Source organism: Denticeps clupeoides, chromosome 19 (assembly GCF_900700375.1).
Source record: "Denticeps clupeoides chromosome 19, fDenClu1.1, whole genome shotgun sequence".
NCBI classification, from domain to species: Eukaryota; Metazoa; Chordata; class Actinopteri; order Clupeiformes; family Denticipitidae; genus Denticeps; species Denticeps clupeoides.
In genome coordinates, this window is record NC_041725.1 from 4,411,743 (window position 1) to 4,433,123 (window position 21,381).

The following is a 21,381-nucleotide window of genomic DNA, read 5'->3' on the forward strand; positions in this document are numbered from 1 at the left end:
ATTATTGGGATTCATCGTACAAATTACCTTGCGTTAAGATCTCTTTATAGGCATTCAGTGGTAAACTGCATGAACTTTTAAATCATTCCATTATTTAATGAATAAAATATGTGAGCCGTTCCAGAACAAAATAAATATTGTGCAAAATGTTTAAGCTACGGTGCAAATGGAAAACAAGTAATGGGTGAAACAATGTGTGGAGATGGTTAAATGGAAATGTCATGACGTAACATGTCTGTCCGTATGGGGACCTTCAGATATTCTGATATTCTGGGAGGATCAGGCCAGGTCCATCGCTGTGACTGACTAGAGCGCCATAATCCGGTGTCTCGGCACCTACTGGGATCGGCCAGTGGTCCCTGGACGTCACAAATGTTTAGATTTTTCTGAAAAAAGGTTCAAGATGCAACTCTCTCACCAGAATAGTTTGATGATGGATGTGAGACACATCCAGTTAAAGCGATCACTAGGAACAGTAGTGAGTAAAGAAACAAAGAAGAACAAGGAACATGAATGATGCACAAATGTTTCAGCTTCAAAGGTATTCGAGCAGACCCTTTGATTGCCTTACAAACAAAACAAGACAGACCGACACACATTAAAAGACTCTTTAATGTTTGTTTTTCTGTTGGCTAAATGTGAGAAAAAAAAAAAGTTAAGACCCTTGCACAATATTCTAAGCCTCTGCTTGTGGTTGGATGCTACAGCTTTCTTTTTTTTTTACGTAAATTAAAGGGCCGATACGTCATGAGCGACAGCAATAACAATCTGATGGACTTTGGTGAGGCAACAGAATGCATATCACACCAGACCACACTTCAGCTTGTGAGGCAGAGAGTGGGAGGAAACAAAAAAACACTATTCTAATGAATATTGGTTAGGAGGCCAAAGTCAAAAGAGCCACACTGGGCTGGAGGGGACACTCCCATTGCAAGGAAGAATTGAGATCTCTCCGTCACACGAGAAATCCAGAACATTGCCTCCACCTGAAATATGAAGGACACCACCTTTTTACAGGTTTGACCTGGGGCATGAGGTTCCAACGACCTGCCATTTGTATCCAGTGCAGAGCCATGTTGGTCTGGAACACGGAACCTGGCAGTGGAACAAAGCTGTGACCAGAAAATTAAATAAGTTCAGTGTCAAGTTCACCAGTTGGTGTAAAATGTTTGACTTTAATATGACCCAAAAAGGAATTAGTCACTAGTGCATTTTATGTATTGAGAGTTTGGTTCACTGATCTAAGCTTTGGTCACAACATGACGCTTTCATGATGCAGACATTCCACATTGTACATACAATATGAACCTATTTTCACTTCTGTGTCCATTGACCAGCAACCAGCGGACATTTTTGGCACATAATTGGGCTCGTAGTGCTCTTCTGTATATTTGTGCATTTTAGTTACACTGCTACCTAGTGGCTATTGGTCAAGCACACGTTATAATTCATTTTAATTATATATGCATCATAATTTCATTCACACATGGACATGGACATCTCTGAAAACTTTCTGTGAACTGTGACTGAACTGTGACAACCAATTTGATTGTATTATAGTATGGTGGTGTCCTGAACAGGGAATACCTGTGATAAACATACATGCAGAGTTGCCAAGTAGCTTTCATCAGATGAGCCCCATATTAGTAGTGACATTTGCATGAACATTTTCACAGTGTCATGAATTCCATGATACCCTCCTTGAATGGACTGAAAAGTTATCAAGTCGTTTAATAAACCGCTAGTCGGTTATATGGAGTAATTCTACAGGCACGATCTCCTTGATAAAAGCGAATGCCAGTCACCATGATGAGCTATCGAGTCGGAGATTGTCAAACCGAGGTGTGAACTATAGCCTGCCACTTGGACTTATCAGCGCGTTTTTTAGCCTCCTGTTTATTGCCAATCTTGCTAAAAGCGCCTCGGTGACACTTTCATAAGCACCTTGTTTTCCACCTCCAAATTTAGTTAAATGGAAATGGAACTGACACATAATTCCCCTTCCCTGGGAATTACTGCTGCCTCTCCCACTGCGCACCCTTGTCCCGCATTCGCCTGGTGGCAGAGGCTGCCGCTTATCTCAAGCACGGGCTTTAATTGAATGTTTGAAATAATACATGATCGGCCCAGGGTGCCGTGATAGCTGCACCGTGCACAGACACTGAGCTCGGGGAGATTAAGGGAATGAACAAGAACCCGGTGCTGCAAAGACATCGAAAAAAAAAACTAAACAAAAAAAACGACTAGGGTGCTACAAATCAGAATGACGCCGGTTCGAGGACGGCACTGCGCCTTCAGTGATAATGAAGGGTGTCAAATGAATGTATGACCACTGTGGCCAATCAGTGATGGGGTATGTAATACCTGTTGGGGCTTGATGCACGATTAAATGGAAATCACAGTCAGGCCATGATGTCAAAGCCAATTTTGAAAACCATTTTTTTAACTGTTCCCCTGAGGACACCAGATAAGCTGTAATAACTCAGGTTATTGTTTGCCATTGGTTGCACATTTTAAAAGCAATGTTCAGATCTGATGTTCAATTTAATTCAGCTGCTGCCGACACCATTGGCTTTAATACCGGGAAAGAACACATTTTCTGAGTTTTAATTTTCTTCCTTAAGCACACTCCTTTATCACAGCGCAGCTGGTGTCACCACGTCTGAGGCGACAGAGCGCAGACACTGAACTCACATCACCATTTTAGTGTGAATAATTGTGCCTGCAATGTTATAAGTGCATTTTACGTCATAATCACCCCTTGCTGGCTAAAATGTTAAAATGATAACTCAGCAGCCGGCATGTAGCATTCTGACCCAAGCGACTTGCATAATTGTTTTCTATAATCCCTCAAAGGACAATCAAGTCAATCCCCTGAAGAGTCCCTAACAACATTTTAATGTCTCTGAACCTCATTTTGCAGTGAGGGCCATGCAAGCGATGCCCATGCAGACTGCCTGAAGACAGGCTTAATGGATGTGCTGCACAAGGAGAATCAGCAGCAGCCCTAACTAAGTATAATCTTCTGGACCAATGAAACAAATGATCTCTGAGAGCTAATTACAAAACACACACACACACACACACACTTGACATTACTGCGGTTGGCACGGGTCTCTAGGTGGAAGGCAAATGCTTACACATTATTCTTCCTGAGAAATCTCCCATGGTGTCTCTACTTGCTCTGCACAGCAATGCAAATAATGAGAGAGATAATGCAGGAGAAGATATTAATTGAAATATGAAAGTGAAACGATGTTTCCTCACGGGCCCTCAGTTTATGGGTGGGTTTGGATGGGACTGCCTGCTGATGAAGGCTCTCAGCTTCCTTTGTGTGCTGGTAGGGGGCCTAGAGGAATGTGAGGACCCCATATGTGGGTATTTAAGCTTTGGGATGGAGTGAAGGAGGGAAAGAAAGGATAAACAGATGGGGCAATTTGCAAGGGTTCGAGTGTAGCACAATCTGATTTTGCCTTGTTACATTCATCTTAGAATAAACCAAATTAAGGCAAATCCTAAACCATTAAAACCCTCACCTGGTGGCTGGATTAACCACAATGGGCCCAATGAACACATTGCTAAGTGAATATAGTTCCAGCTATGTTCTCTGCCATAGCTACACTATAGCAACATATATATCCTGGATTAGTCCAGATTACCTTATACTTTGCTAAAACCACCCAGTGCTCACCAGAGAAGGATGGGGTCCCATTTGGGTCTTTGCTTATGTTAATCAGAGATTTTCACTGACACTGCTGCCTGTGGCTTGCATATGATGGTCATATGCAAGCATTGCGCCAATTAGGGTTGGGAAGTAATAGAATACTCCAGAATAAAAAAAAACATATAATGGCAGTAAAAAATAATACAAAAAAAAAAAAGTATATTTTCTTTGTTTGTTCTTTGATGTGCAAAACCGTATTGACAAATCCACCAAAACAGAAGTATTGCAAAAGAAAGTAACCACACAGCGTCACACATGCAGTTCTTAATGTACTTTATGTGTTTAAAATTCAAACTGAAAGATTTCTGGCCTGAGTCCATCCTGTAAAGCACTTTAGAGATAAAGTTTGATTGATTGACTGATTGAAAGTAACCACTGTCGTTCGATCCAGCTGTCGAGGGTTTTCAGATAATAGTGAGCGTACATCTGTCTGTAAATAATGACGCTTCGTGACCATATTTGTATGTACGAACATCTGCATGTAGATAATTGCATGGCGTGGATGGCTGGGCGGGCGTCTGTGCGCAGCTCACCGCGGGCGCATGGGAGAAGGTGACTCTGAGTACGCGTGCGAGGGCCACAAAGTCACATGCGCTTGCGCCAGTGAAAAAAAAAATGCACGTACGCGATTGCGTGTGCGGCGGCGGGGGGTGGGGTGTTCTCTCTGTGTCTTGGCTGTAATTACTGTGAGTTGTGCCCCCGTTGGGACGCCGATGATGGGATCTCTGCAGGCGCGGAGCACTGTGCCGTGATAATGACATACAGGCGCTGCAGAATGGCCCTGGAACCCGGCCAAGAACAGCAGCAGTATGCAAAAATAAACAAGAAGCAAAAGTGAGGAGACTCGTACAGACGCATTTCAGATGCATTGTCGTCCAGCTCATAACTAAAAACTCGGCTGGTGGTGAATGTAGCCATGAATATCGACTCCTTGCCTGCCGAAACACTAACGGAAATGAAAGTGAAGATTGTCGTTGTGAAACACACGGTGCACACAACGAAACGTGTCCTCTGCATTTAACCGTCACCCTTGGTGAGCAGTGGGCGGCCATGACAGGCGCCCGGGGAGCAGTGTGTGGGGACGGCACTTTGCTCAGTGGCACCTCGGCGAACCCACAACCTTCCGATTACAGGTGCGCTTCCGTTCCACTGAACCAGGCTACCACTGGCCCACGAGGGAGAAAAAGCAGCTGGAACGAAAAACAAAAACTTTTACTGTTCTGCCGGAACAAAAAAAAAAAAAAGTGAAAATGAGTGAAGGTGCTCCAGAAGTCCGCCAACTGGCCATTTTTTGCTAAACTGACTGGAGTGTTGGGAAGTGACTCTCGGCAACCATTTCTATGATGGTAATAATTAAATTCGGGGCGTTCGGCTCGACGCCGAGATGCAATATGCGCATGGATCTGCAGGAAGAGACGCGGACGCTCGGCACTCGGGGCACATCGATAAGGCGTCTGGCTCGAAAGGGTGGAAACGCAGTCCAGTCGCTGCAGGCAACGAAGTTCTCCCAGAACTTTCTCCCTAAACCTTGGCGAATCCATCAGCAGACAGCAGAGGAGTCGCCGTGTCTTTTACCAAACACCCCCCCACCCCCGAGAACCTCCATGTTGAGTGAAGGAGAGAGAGAGAGAGAAAATAGAAAAAATGGCATAAGTGATTTTCAGGGCAGTGAACTCATCTCCCTTAAGTCCTCCGATTCCTTATACCGCTCTTTGTTCTCTCAGCCGCGTCGGCAGATTTGCCAGAGCGTCGAGATTTGCAATGAGAAGCATCGGCCCTTGTCGGCCCCGGAAGAGGACGACGAGACGAGAACGAGGGACGGGGGTCAAGTCAGGCCCACTGCAGCTTGTGGCGAGGAGGCTGTGTCATCAACAGCGAGATCAGATCTGCGCTTGTCAGAACGTTTCTGGTCTAATTTTCACGGAGAACTGAAGGATTATTCACTGCTCCTTTTGGTGTTTAAGTCTCGTGTCTTATCTACCCCCCACCCCCCCAACCCCACTTGAAGCCTCGCTGTCTTATCAGATAACCCACTTTTTCTCTCTCTCTCTCTCTCTCTCTGTCTCTCTCTCTCTTTTCTCCAACTTCCTGTGCGTGGCCGTCAAACCTTGATTGTTATTCCGCCGCCTCTTTCGGGAGGGAATATCGATCGTTTGTAGCGTGGCTGACATTTAACTCCGCCGGAGAATGGGATCTGAGGAAGCCGGGGAGTCGCGGCCAATGAGAGCTTTCATCTCGGCCTAACTGGTGGACCCTCTGTTGTTGTCGTCGTCGTCGTGGGTGTTAAGGTGGTCCTTGGAAACCGTGGCCAGGAGATGAGGTTCCAGGCCGCCTCCCCTTTCATGCACTTGCACAGACACGCCACTCTACCTTCCCAAAGATGAACCGGGTTAGAACGTCGTGCCACGCTGGCACGCGGCACGCGGCAGATGGGCTGAGCCGAGAGCGTGCGCCCCTACGGAGATTCTGGGAGAGCCTGGCAGAAGGGATACTATCTTCATCCATTAGCCAGCCAAATGCATCCTGCGCTGGGGACTATGAGGTGACAAATCTGACCTTATGCTGAACCTGTTTATCTCAATCCATTGTCTTTCTAGACCTTGTCCAGGGAAAATGGAAGTCTGGGACTGAGGACCGGATTTAGAAATTGTGTGAATTGTATACGAGGTCTGTGAACTGTGCTCCTGCAGGGAGGTGGAGATCAGATCTCAGCAGGCAAGCAAGCATTATCCGAGGTGCCAGATTTAAAGAGCAAGTAAACAAGACGTTCACATTGTGACATGGGCTCAGCCAATCTTACGATATTACTGTACTGACAACAACATTTAAATCTGGGCCATTTAAAATGGCACATTTATGAAGTTGTTTCTTTGTGCCTAATTTGCTCTCATTTGATTGGAAGGGTTCAGGGAGTGTGTGTGGGGGGCTTCAATTGGCTGTGATTTTGTCCTAAGGCATTCACGGCCACCCACGGTCCTACCAGGCAGCAGGGTGTGCTGCCTCTCTTTGTGGCTAGGCAATTATTCCATTAAACTTGTGTAATTACCTCAACAGAAAGTCACCTCATCTGAATGTACCGCTCTGACTGATGAAATTATGTGGCTGGACTGCTGTGACAAAATTTGGCTCAATGGATTTTCAGTTATGCACAAAATACAACGTAATTATGTAAAATGGACACATTTTCCATCCACGCACTCAGTGAAAGGATCACCATTAGTTAATATCCCAACATACCCAACACATGTTTTATGCACAGTGGCCTTCAGAGTATAATTCTTAGATTATTGTATGTCCACTGTTCCTGATACTCCAGACCAGCCTTTCCGTATGTTCCTTGTGCTATGCTTCCTGATTTCCACCATTTCGTATTACATAAATACACGTTCGCTGTGTTTAGTCGGCATGCGATTATTGTCGTACCTTGACAATGTGCGGTTGTTCTTGTTATGTATTGTTTTCTTTATAATTGAATCCTCTGTATGATCCATGGAGTCGTGCAAATGAGTCCTCCTCTGCACTGAGCCGTGCACTGACATTATAGCTCGCACTGCCATCACACAGTTCGGTATTTACAGAACTTTCAAAGGGTACACATTGCCATAATGTACACTTACAGTCAGTAGTAAGCAACTTACAATTAGTAAGAGCGACTTACAACCAGTAGTTAGAGGGACAGTCCCTCTGGAGACACTCAGGGTTAAGAGTCTTGCTCAGGTAGTAAGCTGGGTTTGAACCTGTGACTTTGTGGTCTTTGGTTCATAGGCGAGTGTGTTCCATCCACCCCTTACCACACCTTACACTTAATGACATCTAATTATAAAAGTAATTATTCATAAATATTGTCACTGCAGTAAAATGACAAAGCAAATACTCACTCACTCACTCACTCACTCACTCACTCACTCACTCACTCGCTCACTCACTATCCTTAACTGCTTTGCACTGCCAACTGGAGCCAACCCCAGGATACTGCGTGCAGGGTGGGAACATTCCCAGGGTGGGGCACCAGCCCATCACAGACAAAGCAAATAAAAAAGTCATATTGTGTTTACTGCTTCCACATTATTAATTATTATTCGCTGAAAGGGTGAATGTAGCACTGAATTGGAGAAAATGCACAAAAAAACCAAGCCACCACAGATATCTGTGGCTGCGGGGCTTAAGTGGCGTTTAGAAAAATCCTATTACACTAAAATATTCAATAGACAATTGAATTTAAGCAATATGTTATTACATATTGATCTTCCATCAAGTAATGTACTGTTGCCTGGCAACATAATATGATGAAAAAATATACCTGAAGAAAGTGATATGAGCAAATGTGGATTTGGAATACAAAAGAGTGCCACAGACATGTAAAAGGAGCTATTTATTAATAAGAAAAAATAAATGGCAATTACAAAAACATGCAATATAAATAAATAAATAAATAAAATCTTAAATACATTTTTGAGAAAAAAATGGCAGTTAGAGACAAGCTCTTTTAGAGAGACACAATAGTGAAGAGAATTGATTTAATGTGTCATTTTCATCGGAAGGGATTTAATGGTAAAGATTTTTTCTTGCATGAGATCAATTCCGGTTAAAAAGTCACTCAATTAAAAGACTCAATTAAAACCTAATGTTGGAGGAAGGAACAATCAGTCACCTATCATGGATGCACAGTAAAGCGTAATAAAAAAACAAAAAAGACCACTCTGGCTCACATTTCACTTGCAAGTGAGAATTCCAGGATTTATCAGCGCTTTTACTTGCTTCAATATGATCTTTAGTCAATAGAGCCAGTGGTGGTGTCAACCCCTCCGTGACTCCCAGAGTACTTGGTTAAAGATAAACTGGTGTGGATATGGCCAGTTCTGTCAGGTGATTCATCAAATGGACACACAAGACGAAAACACATTCCGGGAGAAGTGAAATGACTTTTACTTAGGTAGTCTGAAAGTTTTTTGGCTTAGGGTGGTGGTGTGTGAGTGTATTAAATGGGTTATACACTTGCTTGCATCCATTACCACTAACCAATACTTCCAACCTGTGATCGGGTTAATTGAGCTACACGGTAGTCTAACCAAATTAATTTACCAGTAACTGATACGACACACAGTTTGAAGACATTGCCCAATATTACAATAAAGACTCTCAGATGAACATGTACCTATTATAGAAAATGATATAGCAATCAGATGTGGTGCATAGATAAGAGTATCTTACATATAATAATCTATAGCAGGGCAATCCATACTACTGAAATTGAAGTTATTATCACTGTTAAAAACAGCACAGCACACGGTGCACACAACGCAATGCGTCCTCTGCATTTAATTCATCTCCTGACGGAGCAATGGGCAGCCATGACAGGCACCCGGGAGCAGCGTGTGGGGACGGTGCTTTGCTCAAAGGTACCTCGGTAGTAGAGGTGTGAACCTTCACTGGTCTCACGATTCGATTCGATTACGATTATCAGTGCCTCGATATCCCACAGATCCCGAACTGACTCCCAGCTGCGCTGGGGCACATCCACTGCTTCCTTCCTGTCCTCATTCCCCGCCAGTCTCTCACTCACCGACCAAACACGTCCAGTGTCCTCTCCCGGTACGACGGCTTGTCCCCCCGCCCATAGTATGTCTGCAAGTGCGTCACCAGATTCCCCTTGTGACAAAAACCTGTCTAAAAACCCGCATTCCACAAGTCCGAGGATGTCTGACCACCCTATTAGAACCCTTATTCAGAGCGACTTACAATCAGTAGTTACAGGGACAGTCCCCCCTGGAGCAACTTAGGGTTAAGTGTCTTGCTCAGGGATACAATGGTAGTAAGTGGGATTTGAACCTGGGTCAGTGAATCGGCCGGTTAATTCCTCCACAGCCGAAAACATGTAGGTGAATATGAATCGCCCAGAGCAGTTTAGTGAGTCCCTCAGAGGGAGATATTTTAAACAGTATTCTTTACAGAATTCCAGTTTTTATTCAAATTCAACTGAATTAAACTAAACATCCCATTTCACACGACTAGTATTTATGACTTTGAGACGCGGTCAGTGCGAAAAATCTGCGTGCTTTCCTAAATGTCGTGTCGTAGATCTCTGGACACTCAGAAGAGGGTCCATTTCTCCTCCGTTCCCACTTCGTGTGTGTGTGAAAACGCACAGAAAAGAAAACGCCGGGTGCCGCGCAGCGTTAACATTCCCACCCGGAGCGTAGATCAGGCCGCCACAACGAGAACCTTTATGCCGCCGCCGCCAGAAAATCCCCAAGCAACGTCATTTTGGTGGGATCGATTATGTTCTGCACTGCATCGATGCAATGTGTGCACCGCGATGCATCGATTATACAATTAATTTCAATACCCCTACCAGGTAGCACCTTCATGGTTCACAATTTGAACCCACAACCTTCTGACTATGAGTTTGATTCCTTACCTGCTAGGCCACCACTGGCCCAAACACTGGACAACAATGAAGGCCAAATATAGAAGAATATATGAATGGTTGGGTCACTTACTAGAGGTGAGGCATACAGTCTTAGACGCTTGGTTTTGTAGTGCCATCCACAAGTCTAATTCTTGTAAAATCATTCAGATTAATTAATATTAATTAAGTATATTCATTTTTCTTGCATGAATAACTTGTTGGTTTGGTAGAGTAAATTGAGCCCAAATGATTGGTTATAAATACATTTTTGAATTAATTCATAAGCACAGGATTTTTAGTAAATTATTAATAATTCCATGTGTTTGACAATTCGTTCCCCAAGTAAGTCTCATAGTAATTTTAATAATAAGGTTCTTATAACGAGGCATGGACAAAAAAGCATCCCCAGAGTTTGTCCAAGATTATTACTTTTTATTATTATTAGATCAAATTAGAGCCGGTTTGATCATAATCAATGTAGGGATCATTGTTTTTATTGAAGAAATTCAAAAAACTTGTTATAAAAGCTATTAGAGTCAAACAAGGAAAGAGAGGTACGTATCATTCACACTCACATTCATACAGATATCTGGATAAACATTAGGGTGCTGGATTTCGATTTAATCAAATTATCAGGTACAATCTTAAGGAGCAGGCAACGATTGAATAACTCAGCTTGAAGACTTCACGAGTACAATGGAGGCAGACTTATGCAATGAACCGTAAAATGCAAATGCACTATGCATGATTCGTAAGGTTTTCTATGTCTGACGTATGATTACACAATATAAGGCATGGAATGTTCCTACTTTATCTATGGTTGACAACGTTCACTCTTGTTGATCAATTGTGAGACTGGTCTCTGGTGTTATCTTTGGGGGGAAGTTTGTTAATGGAACTTAGAATGCAACTCCAACAGCTTTTTTTATTCATTTCATTTGCCAACAAAATAATAGCATGTTTAATCATCTGGTGATGTTACTCGCTCACGAATCCCGATCCGCCAAGGTGCCACTGAGCTGCCACTGAGCAAAGCACCGTCCCCACACACTGCTCCCCGGGCGCCTGTCATGGCGCCGGTGTGCTGTGCTGCAGTGTATCACTTCCAATAGCTTCACGTTGCGTTGAGAAAACTTTTATGTATTTTTTTATTATATTCTTAGAATTAGCTGCGGGCCAATGATTCACGGGCCATAGTTCGGACACCCCGTGATCTATAGTAACAGATTATCTACAAATATTCAGCAAAACATCATTCAACATACCGTTTCTTAAGTTTCTCTTAAGGCATACCATTCTCCACAGTCCACAGTTCCAGCTGTGAACATTCCAGCCTACATGGGATCAAATATTGATAGATTTTTCCCCTCTCTTATTTTTTGGAAGGCACCCTAGTGCCATAGTAGCTACCTGAGAAACATTTTCATGCTGAAATTGGAAATGCCTTCGAGTGGTGCGGTGAAGGAACCTGCAGTCGTGGAGAAGATGATACAGGCTGGGCACATTATTAAGCCACTTTGCTGTGTCCGTGTGATTCCAGCTAGTTCAAAAAGTTTCCCAGAGCATAAGATCCAAAAAAGAGCTGGAGATCCAAAAAAAGAGTCTTTCTGGTTCCTCAAAGATCACTGTTAGCTCTGGGGCAGGTACACTGTGAGAGGTTTTAGCACTTTTTGAGCACACTCTTCCAATATTTAGTCTGTCAGTGAAAGTCCTAAACATTTTCTTATCAGTCTAATCCCATTCCTGGAGCTGCTTTCCGCTTTGCAGGTGCCTTCGCTGCTCTGTCCATGAAGGATAAAAAACTGCAGCGAAGTTGAGCAGGATCAATTTTCCACCGGCTCTTCATCTTGGTTCTGTGATCCTGGGACAACGCTAATTTATTATAGCGGAGCCAAGACAAAGTTGTCACTCGTGGAGGTGTTTCTTGCAGCAATTTATGACTTTAACATGGTTTTACATGGATTACATGGCTTTTACATGGATTCTTAAAAATCGACGTTCCAACCTCCAAAGAGAGAGCTCACTTAAACAAAGCACTAGAGAATGTAATATCATTACCATCAGACGTTACCATCAGTTATGCACACTGTTCATTAATTCTTGTTTTGCTATGCTTTGTTCAAAAATACCTCTACTCTTACCTCTTCTTTCTGTTCTAGGTAGTATATCCCTTCATGCATCGCCTGAATCGAATTTTACAGAAAAAGGCCATACGGAATCTGGACAATCTACAGTCCACTGCAGGAACAGTTCATAATGGGATATATCTTTGCAGCTCTAGACATATAAGAGCGCTTGGGGTGTTTTTGCTAACGTCACATTCGCCAGGGCACAAATCTGAATGCTTCAAATAAATCTATCTGCATGTCTCATTTGGTAGCACGGTCCTGAGATGTCTACAGCAGAGATCCAAAAGAGAATTTGGAAGCCTGCTTGGCAGAACGGTGAGGACAATCCAGTGAGGATAAATATTCCCGAACTTTAGGTCAGCAGGACGGTGTTCGCTCAAGACCTAAGCAATCAAATCCATTTAATTAGCACAAACATATCTGAGGTGAGAAGGATGTCAGCACATTATTGGCCTATTGCTGAGACAGGCACTTATTCAACCAAACATGATGAAAGTGACGTTTTTCCTGTAGGAAGTCATTATGTAGTTCAATTGTGAGTCACCGTTACATTCATATGGCAACAAGACATCACAAGAAGGAGCTGTGAGGACTTGTTCATTGGTCCAAGAACTCATGAGCCTTTAGACTTTCTGAATGAAAGACTTTGAGACTAATGACGCATTACGCCCATCTGTGTTCCGTCACTTCTAAAAATGGACGCAAAACAAAACCAAGATTGGAATCCTTTAATATGTCAATAAGTAATTGTTGTCAATGTCCTTTGTAATTTGGGACTGACTGACACCTACCCGTCCCCGGCACCAGTAAGGAGCAGGACAGCAAGTCTGGTGGATAAGAGCATCTGCCGAAGGCTTCTTCCTTCTGAGAAGGCCAAAGCAGAAGGGATTGTGGGACTTATCCGGCCTGGCTCGTGGATTGTTTTAACAGATGGGCCCTACGGCTGCTGGAGGGGAGAATCTCTCCCAGACAGCTTGGAAAGCGTCAAACAAAAGACGAAAACCGAAAGGCAGAAAGAGATAGAAGGCGAGGCTTAGAAAGGGACCCCAGGAAAGGTTGTCACAGGATGAGCGGACAAAACCAGGTCGGGCCGCTTATTATGATCTGTCGTCCTTTGCTGACCGTTGCATCTATTGACAGCCTTTGGCCGTATGATCCGTGGCAGCTCCGGTCACGCGGATACAGGACTAATACATCAGCACCTCTGGCCATGGTAATCTTCCGAAATTTTTTCTCCGAACATATGGGTTTAAGGACACTTCCTTGCTGACAGCCTTGAGCTACTACTGATTCAGTTATAAATAGGAAGCTTCGTAATTAACGTGCAAATGTATGCAAAGAAGGAAAAGTAATTTTGCTGAGCCACCGCCCCTCCCACACACACAGACACTTCATTGGGAGAGGGAGCACACGGATGACTGTTCACTGATGAAGAACGTTCTGAAAAGTGTTGTGCACAAAAGGGCAGGTGGTGTTAAATCTGTACGCCTTCTGTCTTTCTTACAGGAATGTTTTTAAATTACGGCACAAAACCGCTCACCACACCTCAGGACAAGTCTCCTTCTCTACAATAGTCTCAGGACACCTCAGGACAAGTCTCTTTCTCTACAATATCAGACGAATCCGTCCTTAGCTGCCAACACAGGCCACCCAGATACTGGTTCAGTCCTTAGTAATCTCAAGACTGGACTACTGTAACTCCCTTCTAGCTGGTCTACCACTATGTACCATCCGACCTCTACAACTAATACAAAATGCAGCAGCACGACTGATCTTCAACCTTCCCAAATTCTCCCACACCACCCCTCTGCTACGTTCCCTCCACCGGCTCCCAGTAGCTGCACGCATCAGATTCAAAATACTGATTCTGGCCTACAAAGCCAAACATGGAGTAGCACCATCCTACCTCACAGCCCTTATTACACCTCACACTGCACCTCGTATACTCCGAGACTCCAGTACTGCTTGCCTGGTCCCTCCATCTCTGAAGGTAAAAGGAAGACATTCATCTAGACTCTTCTCCGTCACTGAGTACTTTAAAACGGCAGCTCAAGTACTCAGTGACGAAGAAGAGTCTAGAGAGTATTTAGATGAACTTGTAACTTTCTTATTGTCGAACTTGGGGTCCTAGTGAACCGGAATTGATCTCTTCATTGATGGTAACTTGAAAGCACGTTGTAAGTCGCTCTGGATAAGGGCGTCTGCCAAATGCCTTAAATGTTAATGTAGATGTCTGATTCTACCTCACAAACACCACTGAGTCCTGTATTCACTCCATCTTGTGCCACGGAGGCTACATTGTGCCACATGTCTGTTTAGAATGAGAATAAAAAAAAATGGCAATACATAACAGCAGATGCATTTACATGCAAATCAATACATATCAAAAATACATATCAAAAGAGGGGATGTGGAGGAGTGTCTGTTGTGATCTTATTAAATGGGCGAGTGAAGGAGGACGGTAGGGAGGCGAGGAGAGGAGAGAAAAGCGTTAGAACGAGTGGGAGGGAGCGAGTGAGAGCGAGAGCATGTGTGAAAGAAGGAGAAGGAGTGCAATGGACGCGGGCAGAAAAGGAGGGGAGGGGAGGGAGAGGGGGAAGGAGAATGGAGGCCAGGCGCGTGGAAGGGGAGAGAAGTGCGATGGGAGAATGGTAGAACGTGTGCGCGCAGCGAGACCGAAAACCGCATGACACCCCGTCTCAGGCCTCCGTGTCGCCGCGGTGACACCTTGGCGGGCGGATGGGGGAAGGGGGGGGGGGGGGTTGGCAGCAGCGTCAGGAACGGGTGCCTTCAGTGGTGGAAAAAACTGGAGGATGCCCCCACCAGCCGGGCACCGGCGTCAACAGATGGCAGCGGCGTCTGCGAAAGCAGGGCCCACCCGCGCGCAGCGCGCCCGCTGACGGAAGAGAGCGGCCGCTTACGTTCCAGGCAGGTCCTCTCGCCGTGTGGGATGTCTGAGTGTGTGGGCGCCTGTTCTTTTCGGGTTTGCGTTTGTATTACTATACCTGTGGGGATACTAGAATCCCCACAAGGCAGGGAATGACACTCAGCAGCACCGCTGCAGGGTATTGAAGATCCTCTCAACGTCAATTACTTTCAGAAAAGATGTTTCATATCATATACATGCTCATAAAGTCCCAGGCCCCGCATTTCGAGCCCTACTTACGCTATCTGTCTGTCTGTCTGTCTGTCCGTCGATGCGTGGCCTCCACGGGACTTCTGAAGGTCTCTTATGGTATCTGGCGTTAAGACGACAGCAGTCTGCTGGCTTTTCATCCCTGTTCCTCCCACAGATGCTGAAATGGATTTGAGATTTGGGGCGTCAGGAGGTACCACGCGATGCGCGGCGCACAGCACTTTCAGGGCCTTGAGATTAAAAGTTGCCCGAACGCACATATTTTCTGTGTCTGCGTTTTCTTGCGCATGCACCCCCAGCGTGCCAAGGATTCTTCATCCTCGCCAAGATGCTGAGCTGATGTGCGTTATAGAAAAAGAACTCTAGATATGTGAAGATTTCCCGCATTTGACCTTTTTTTTTTTTTTCTTCGTATGAAGATGGCAATTAGATTAGAAGTGCAGCTTTATTAATATGAGGCAGAAGAATGAACCGTTCGGATATAAAACGGCATCAGTAAACATCTGCAGGCCCACAGATGTTCTGACAATTAATGCCGAACAGACAACGCTCACGTGTGCAGGAAGTGTCGCTAATTGAAGGGAGAGGGTGGCGGCTTATTTCCACGATTCCTGCGAGGCTCGTGCATTTCTCTCTGTAACAATGTCAGTGTGCAGGCGACCTGAATCACAGAGGCGCAGGCTGGAGGTTTGTTTTAATGAGTTTAAAATTCAAAAAAGTACACACTATATAAACGGTGGGATATGGGAAAACCTTCAAAGATTGAAATCTTTTCTTTGAAGCTGTAACGTTTTGTTTTTGCCGAAGGAAAAAGAACGAGGAGGAAAAGCGTGAGAATAAAATGCAGCCATACCGCTTTTAACAAAAATCATCAGGGAACAAAAGGTCTTTTTCATAATGAGGAGAGCTCTTTTTTCCCCTCTTCCTCTTTAAAGCAGTGGCAACAAAAGGTTCAGCAAAACAACTTCCATCATTTTAGGCAAATATTCCCTCAATCAAAAGAAAAGCGGGCAGCGTAGGATCTGTTCCCTTCCAGCAGGGACATGTGTGAACACCTAACCGGCTACGTAGCTGGGCAGTTTGCGAAAGGTCACTTATTTCAAGCAGACATGGAAACGGTATTTTATCATTTTTATAGCAGAAACAGAGAATCTTGGGCTCCACAAAACACGTTTAATAACACTGACACTACTAATAATAGCTTTTATAATAATAGATTTTAATAGATAAATTGACACTGTTGTGCATGTTGGTATCTGGGTATTGAACATTAATCAAGTATACACATTATTATTAATATTATTGTTTTTCTTACCATCCTTAAGTGAAAGTGAATACACAGCAGCAGTGTGATACACATTGTGATACACAGCAGCACAGCACATGGTGCACACAGTGAAATTTGTGCCCGGGGAGCAGTGTGTGGGGACGGTGCTTTGCTCAGTGACACCTCAGTGGCACCTTGGCGGATCGGGATTCGAACCGGCAACCTCCTGATTACGGGGCCGCTTCCTTAACCGCTAGGCAACCACTGCCCCTAACTTAGAGTGTACAAAGTAATAGGAATTTCAGATGAAGCTCCTACCTTCCTCTCTTGACACTGCACAAATTCTGTAACACTGTGCAGTATCTGTGGGGGCTGTCTTTAAACAAAGGTCAGCGCAACGCGGCTTTTATTACATTCAGGTTTGACCAATTTGTAGTATTGATCCCTGCCGGCCTTTAAATAGCATTGTGGATGTGCGGTACACATGTAGTAAGAAATGGCAGGACAGCATTGTGCATCTCTACTGCACAATCTATGCCTCAGCTTGCTGTACTTAGAGCCTGGGTAAATGTCAGACTACTTGTCTAGGTTATGTCACTCTGACCCCCTTTATAATGAGATATTGTTTTTTTTCCTGCGCTTTTACCACTCTGGCCAGGACTTTAAGGAAGTGTGAATTTGGAAGCATAATTGGATTTCAATTTTTAATTACAATTTTAATACCATCAATACTTTTGTCTACTACTCAGTTCTCCGTTCAGCTCCTCATTCTAAGTATAGCAGCCATCTCTGAATGTCTTTCCGTATTCCCACGACTACAATGATCACTAATGGCACCGCAGGGGATGTGCATGGTTACAACAATTCTCCAAATGCATGAGTCCATTTTCCAGCGAAGGAACACAGTGGTCTATAATATGAAAAGACCATATAAGGCAGCTGGAAGTGTGTATTAGATCTAGGGAAAACACTGCTGATGGCAAGTCATATGTGGCTGCCCTCAGCTTTTAAGCCACTTAACAAATTTCTGACCCTCACAGTCTGACTTCCTGCTTTGTGCCGTCTGAATGCGTAAGTGAGTTGCATTAAAAAAACAGAATGGTACTAATACATGTAAATTAGGGGAATGACTGTCCCATTACCATAGACAGCTGCTGCTGAAGGAAGCTGAAGGAGATGTGCACTGGGCTTTATTAGGCAATCCAGACAGACGCATTTGTCAGGGATTATCTCTGGTTGTCCAGCACTTAATTACCACTGGGCTGGTGAGGTGGCCATTCCCTCGGCATTCCATTGGTCATGCCTGGCTGCAGCTGGCACCTCTGGTATGCCTGGTGGCCATTTTGGGCCTGATGCCACGCTGTGGCCCTGCAAGCGGCTTGGATGGTCACCAAACTCAACTCTGTACCATCCTGCCCTGGTAAATTCAGCGGAGGCTGGCATTGACACTGCTGGTTAAATGGAGGCACCTGAAAAAGCTGGTGTTTTTTTTTATTAATCTTTAAAATGATACCAGTTCAAAACCACACAAGGCCAACTTGGAAGATGGCAGCCTTATCTCAGCTTGCACGGACTCTCCATTTTTGCTTTCTCGCTGGATTTCCTTCCAGCCTAATCCAACACTCCTGATACCACTAATCCGGTTCTCACTGTGAGCACGATTAGCGGAACCAGGTGAGGTTTCCTAAGCCAGAACTCCTGTCAGGCACATAGACCACAACTGGCTTCTTTTTAGTTGGGCTCTGAATGATTTCCATCCAAAGCTTTTGGAATCTCACTAATTCAAGTCAGAGTTGAGGGGAACATGGAGCCTATCTTGGGGCGAAAGACAGAAACCTATCCTTTGGTCTGTTTTATGAGTGACGTCCCAGAGTTATTAAGAAAATCAGGCTTGGCAACCCCTGATGACCTCAATTGGTCTCAAATGGTAGTTCATTGGAAATATTTGTATATTTTTGTAAGACCTTGATGAATCGAGCATCTGGAATATGTTTTTGTTCACCAGCCTTCTGTTTTCATTGAAAAAGGACAGCTTACAGAGGATTTCTTTGACTTGATTTACGTGGAGCTGCAGCATAACCATATTGTTGTTTGGGGTTATAGGTCAGGTTGGAGGTGTTTTGCTGTCCACATGAAAAAATTTATGTTTTGGGCTCCCTAAAATACCATTTCCATGTGGCTGCAGAGTGAAATTGGTTAGAAATGTTTCCGCTTTGTTAAAAAAAAAATGTTCTTGTGTGGACGGGACCTTAACTGGAGATGTATATCCATGCATAAAGCCACGAGTCCTGCAAACAAACATTTCCAACTTTGCAGGTTGATTGTTTAGTTATTAGGAGTTTAAAGAAACACTATAAGCAAAATCTAGGAATGCTAGTTTGGTGCACATTGCATAGTAAACACATATCCTATCTTTAGGACAGATTAAATAATATAAAATGGTAGTGGGTGTAGCTAAAGCACCACTACTATTTTATCTAGTGGAGGGTGGAGGCACAACAGTGATTGGAAATGGGCTTTTCGCACATTGGCACTTACAGCTTAACAGGCTCTGGTGCTGCGGTGACGCCCACTGTTCCACGACCGCATCAGAAGACGAGATCTCCACAGTGAGCACAAGAGCCTATTCACTGTAAGCGCCAATGTCTATTGTCTCACACCCATAGTTTTAACACAAAGCAATAAAACAATTCTGAGAATCACAATCTACGATGCACTGCAAACTTGTCCCACTATCAACCTTGGAAATATTCTGGAAAAAAGTAAGCACTCTGTAAATGACGTGCAGCCTCTTAGACATCCAACACTAATTCACATAACACATCAAATGACACCAGCTCAAGTACACATGTGAACTGTAGTCTTGCTCAAATGTTCACTTATTACCAATGGAATAAAAAATCAGTTTTAAATCAGAATTTGGAAAGAGAGGGTATTTATGGTGATTATTATGAAAATTTATGTAACATTAATGTAGGTTCCCCTTATGTCCCCTTATGTCGTCATAAGGGGAAAGGTTACCTCCTGTTTCTCATGCTTTTTCTACCCCTCCCCAAAAAAATTATCTCCACCGACCATCATGGCTTCCAAACATGCAAAGCATTGCAGTTGCTTGGTGATTGGATGTAAAAATAAGCACAGATGTATTTTTTGAGTTCTGTCATGCGAAACTCAGTAAGTTAATAAATTTTTTCAGGAAAAATGCCAACAAAAAATGGAAGTGTTTATTACGTAATTTCTGTGAACGAGGAAGCAGGATTTATCGTGGATTGGGTGAACAGGAATTCGGAGAGGAAATAGAATTGTCTTTGTGAAGGATTGGCAACGGCAGGATCCAGATCAGACGAGGGACGTCAGGGTTCAGGAGAGGGTCAGAAAACATCAGGGGCAAACAAGACCAGGCAAGGGCAAATCCGAGGGAAGAATCAAAAATCCCCCCAAAAGCTAAATCTTTTATGGCTACTCCAGAGAATTTTTAAGTACTCCTTAAACCACAATGCTTTCAGGAAACACTTTGTAAGTCTAAGATGATTCGTAAGAGGGATTTTAGTAACTACTCAGGAAATACAGCCCTGTCTGCTTTTTCACTAGGTATATAAGTGGGACAAATTACTAAATTAATGCAGTAATTAATCACAGCCTACAATATGTTTTTTTTACTCGAAAAACATAAAAATCAGCAAAAACCTGCTTGAGGCATATTCAACTGAGGAAATATCTAACAAGACATATTATTTTTGAGCATCCGGAGATGCTCTAGCTTACATCTGGAGGCGCTTGTCCACGTAAACAATGCAGTAAGGCATCTCACTGCCAGTCACCCTGAGTTTATTGGGTCACCACTGGGGTATCAAGAATATCTAATAAGCGGATAAAGGAACCTCAGCAGCAAACGCAACAAATAACATTTAAGCCCACAGACCTTTAAATATTGATTTTAATGACTGCTCATTCTTCCTCTTGGGAAAGACAACAACTTTTTATTCCAATAACTCCAGCAGGTTCCTGAGTCTGACAGGGGCCAAAGACCCTCAGCAACTCCCCCAAGGAATGCACTTCTGAACTAGTAGGTCACATGAATTTCATTCAGTTTTCCCCCAACCAATGGTATCTGCAAACCCCTGTAGTTTTTGTTTAACGTCATTACATGTACAATTGAGGATACAGTAGGTTAATTAATGTAGAATGCATATTTCGCACATATTCGCAGCCTTTATGCATATACTCTTTTAGCATCTACCTTCACATACATATAATAGGATCTTAACATTTAAAGGACCCTTTTGGCAGGTCCATAAATCAACTCCATGTCAAGATTTTATGTAGTTACTGCATTAATAAATCAGGAATACTAATTAATACATTACAACTGTCCATGGTGCTGATTCCCTACACCATGAAGGGGTTAAGAGGCACTAAAGACATAAAGCCAACATCCAGGCAGAAGTGACAAATATTGTCATGTTTTAAGGAAGTTGGTGCAAGATTCAAATTGGTATATTTCAAATTGGTATATTTCAAATGTCTTAATAGTGCTAAAGACATTTGAAAAACACAACCGTGCGCAAAGTTCGGCTACAAATCTGTACTTACAAATGTAGACAAAAAAAATGCTGCAATAGCCCGTGCTTTACTGTGGCACTGTCACGACTACGGACTTACGGGGGAAGGAAGCGCAGAGGTCTGACATACTGGGAAGGGGTTTTATTCATAAAC

General features: G+C 43.7%; 1 protein-coding gene across 4 annotated transcripts in view; it reads right to left on the bottom strand.

Moving 5' to 3' along the window:
- Positions 1–21,381, bottom strand: part of LOC114769590 (leucine-rich repeat and fibronectin type III domain-containing protein 1-like protein) — a 109,878-nt gene that overhangs the window by 27,703 nt on the left and 60,794 nt on the right. The window contains exons 1-2 of one of the 4 annotated variants that reach the window (XR_003743236.1): positions 15,429–15,482; positions 14,506–14,573 (exon numbers count right to left, since the gene is read on the bottom strand). The exons of 2 other annotated variants lie outside the window; for them this stretch is intronic. Coding sequence is in view for 1 of the 2 variants with exons in the window: in XM_028962773.1 (XP_028818606.1) it covers positions 15,429–15,538 (110 nt within the window). In the remaining variant the exon portion in view is untranslated. Of the gene's footprint in view, positions 1–14,505; positions 14,574–15,428; positions 15,559–21,381 lie in introns of those variants that run through there. One more of the 4 variants, XM_028962773.1, reaches the window with a different exon arrangement.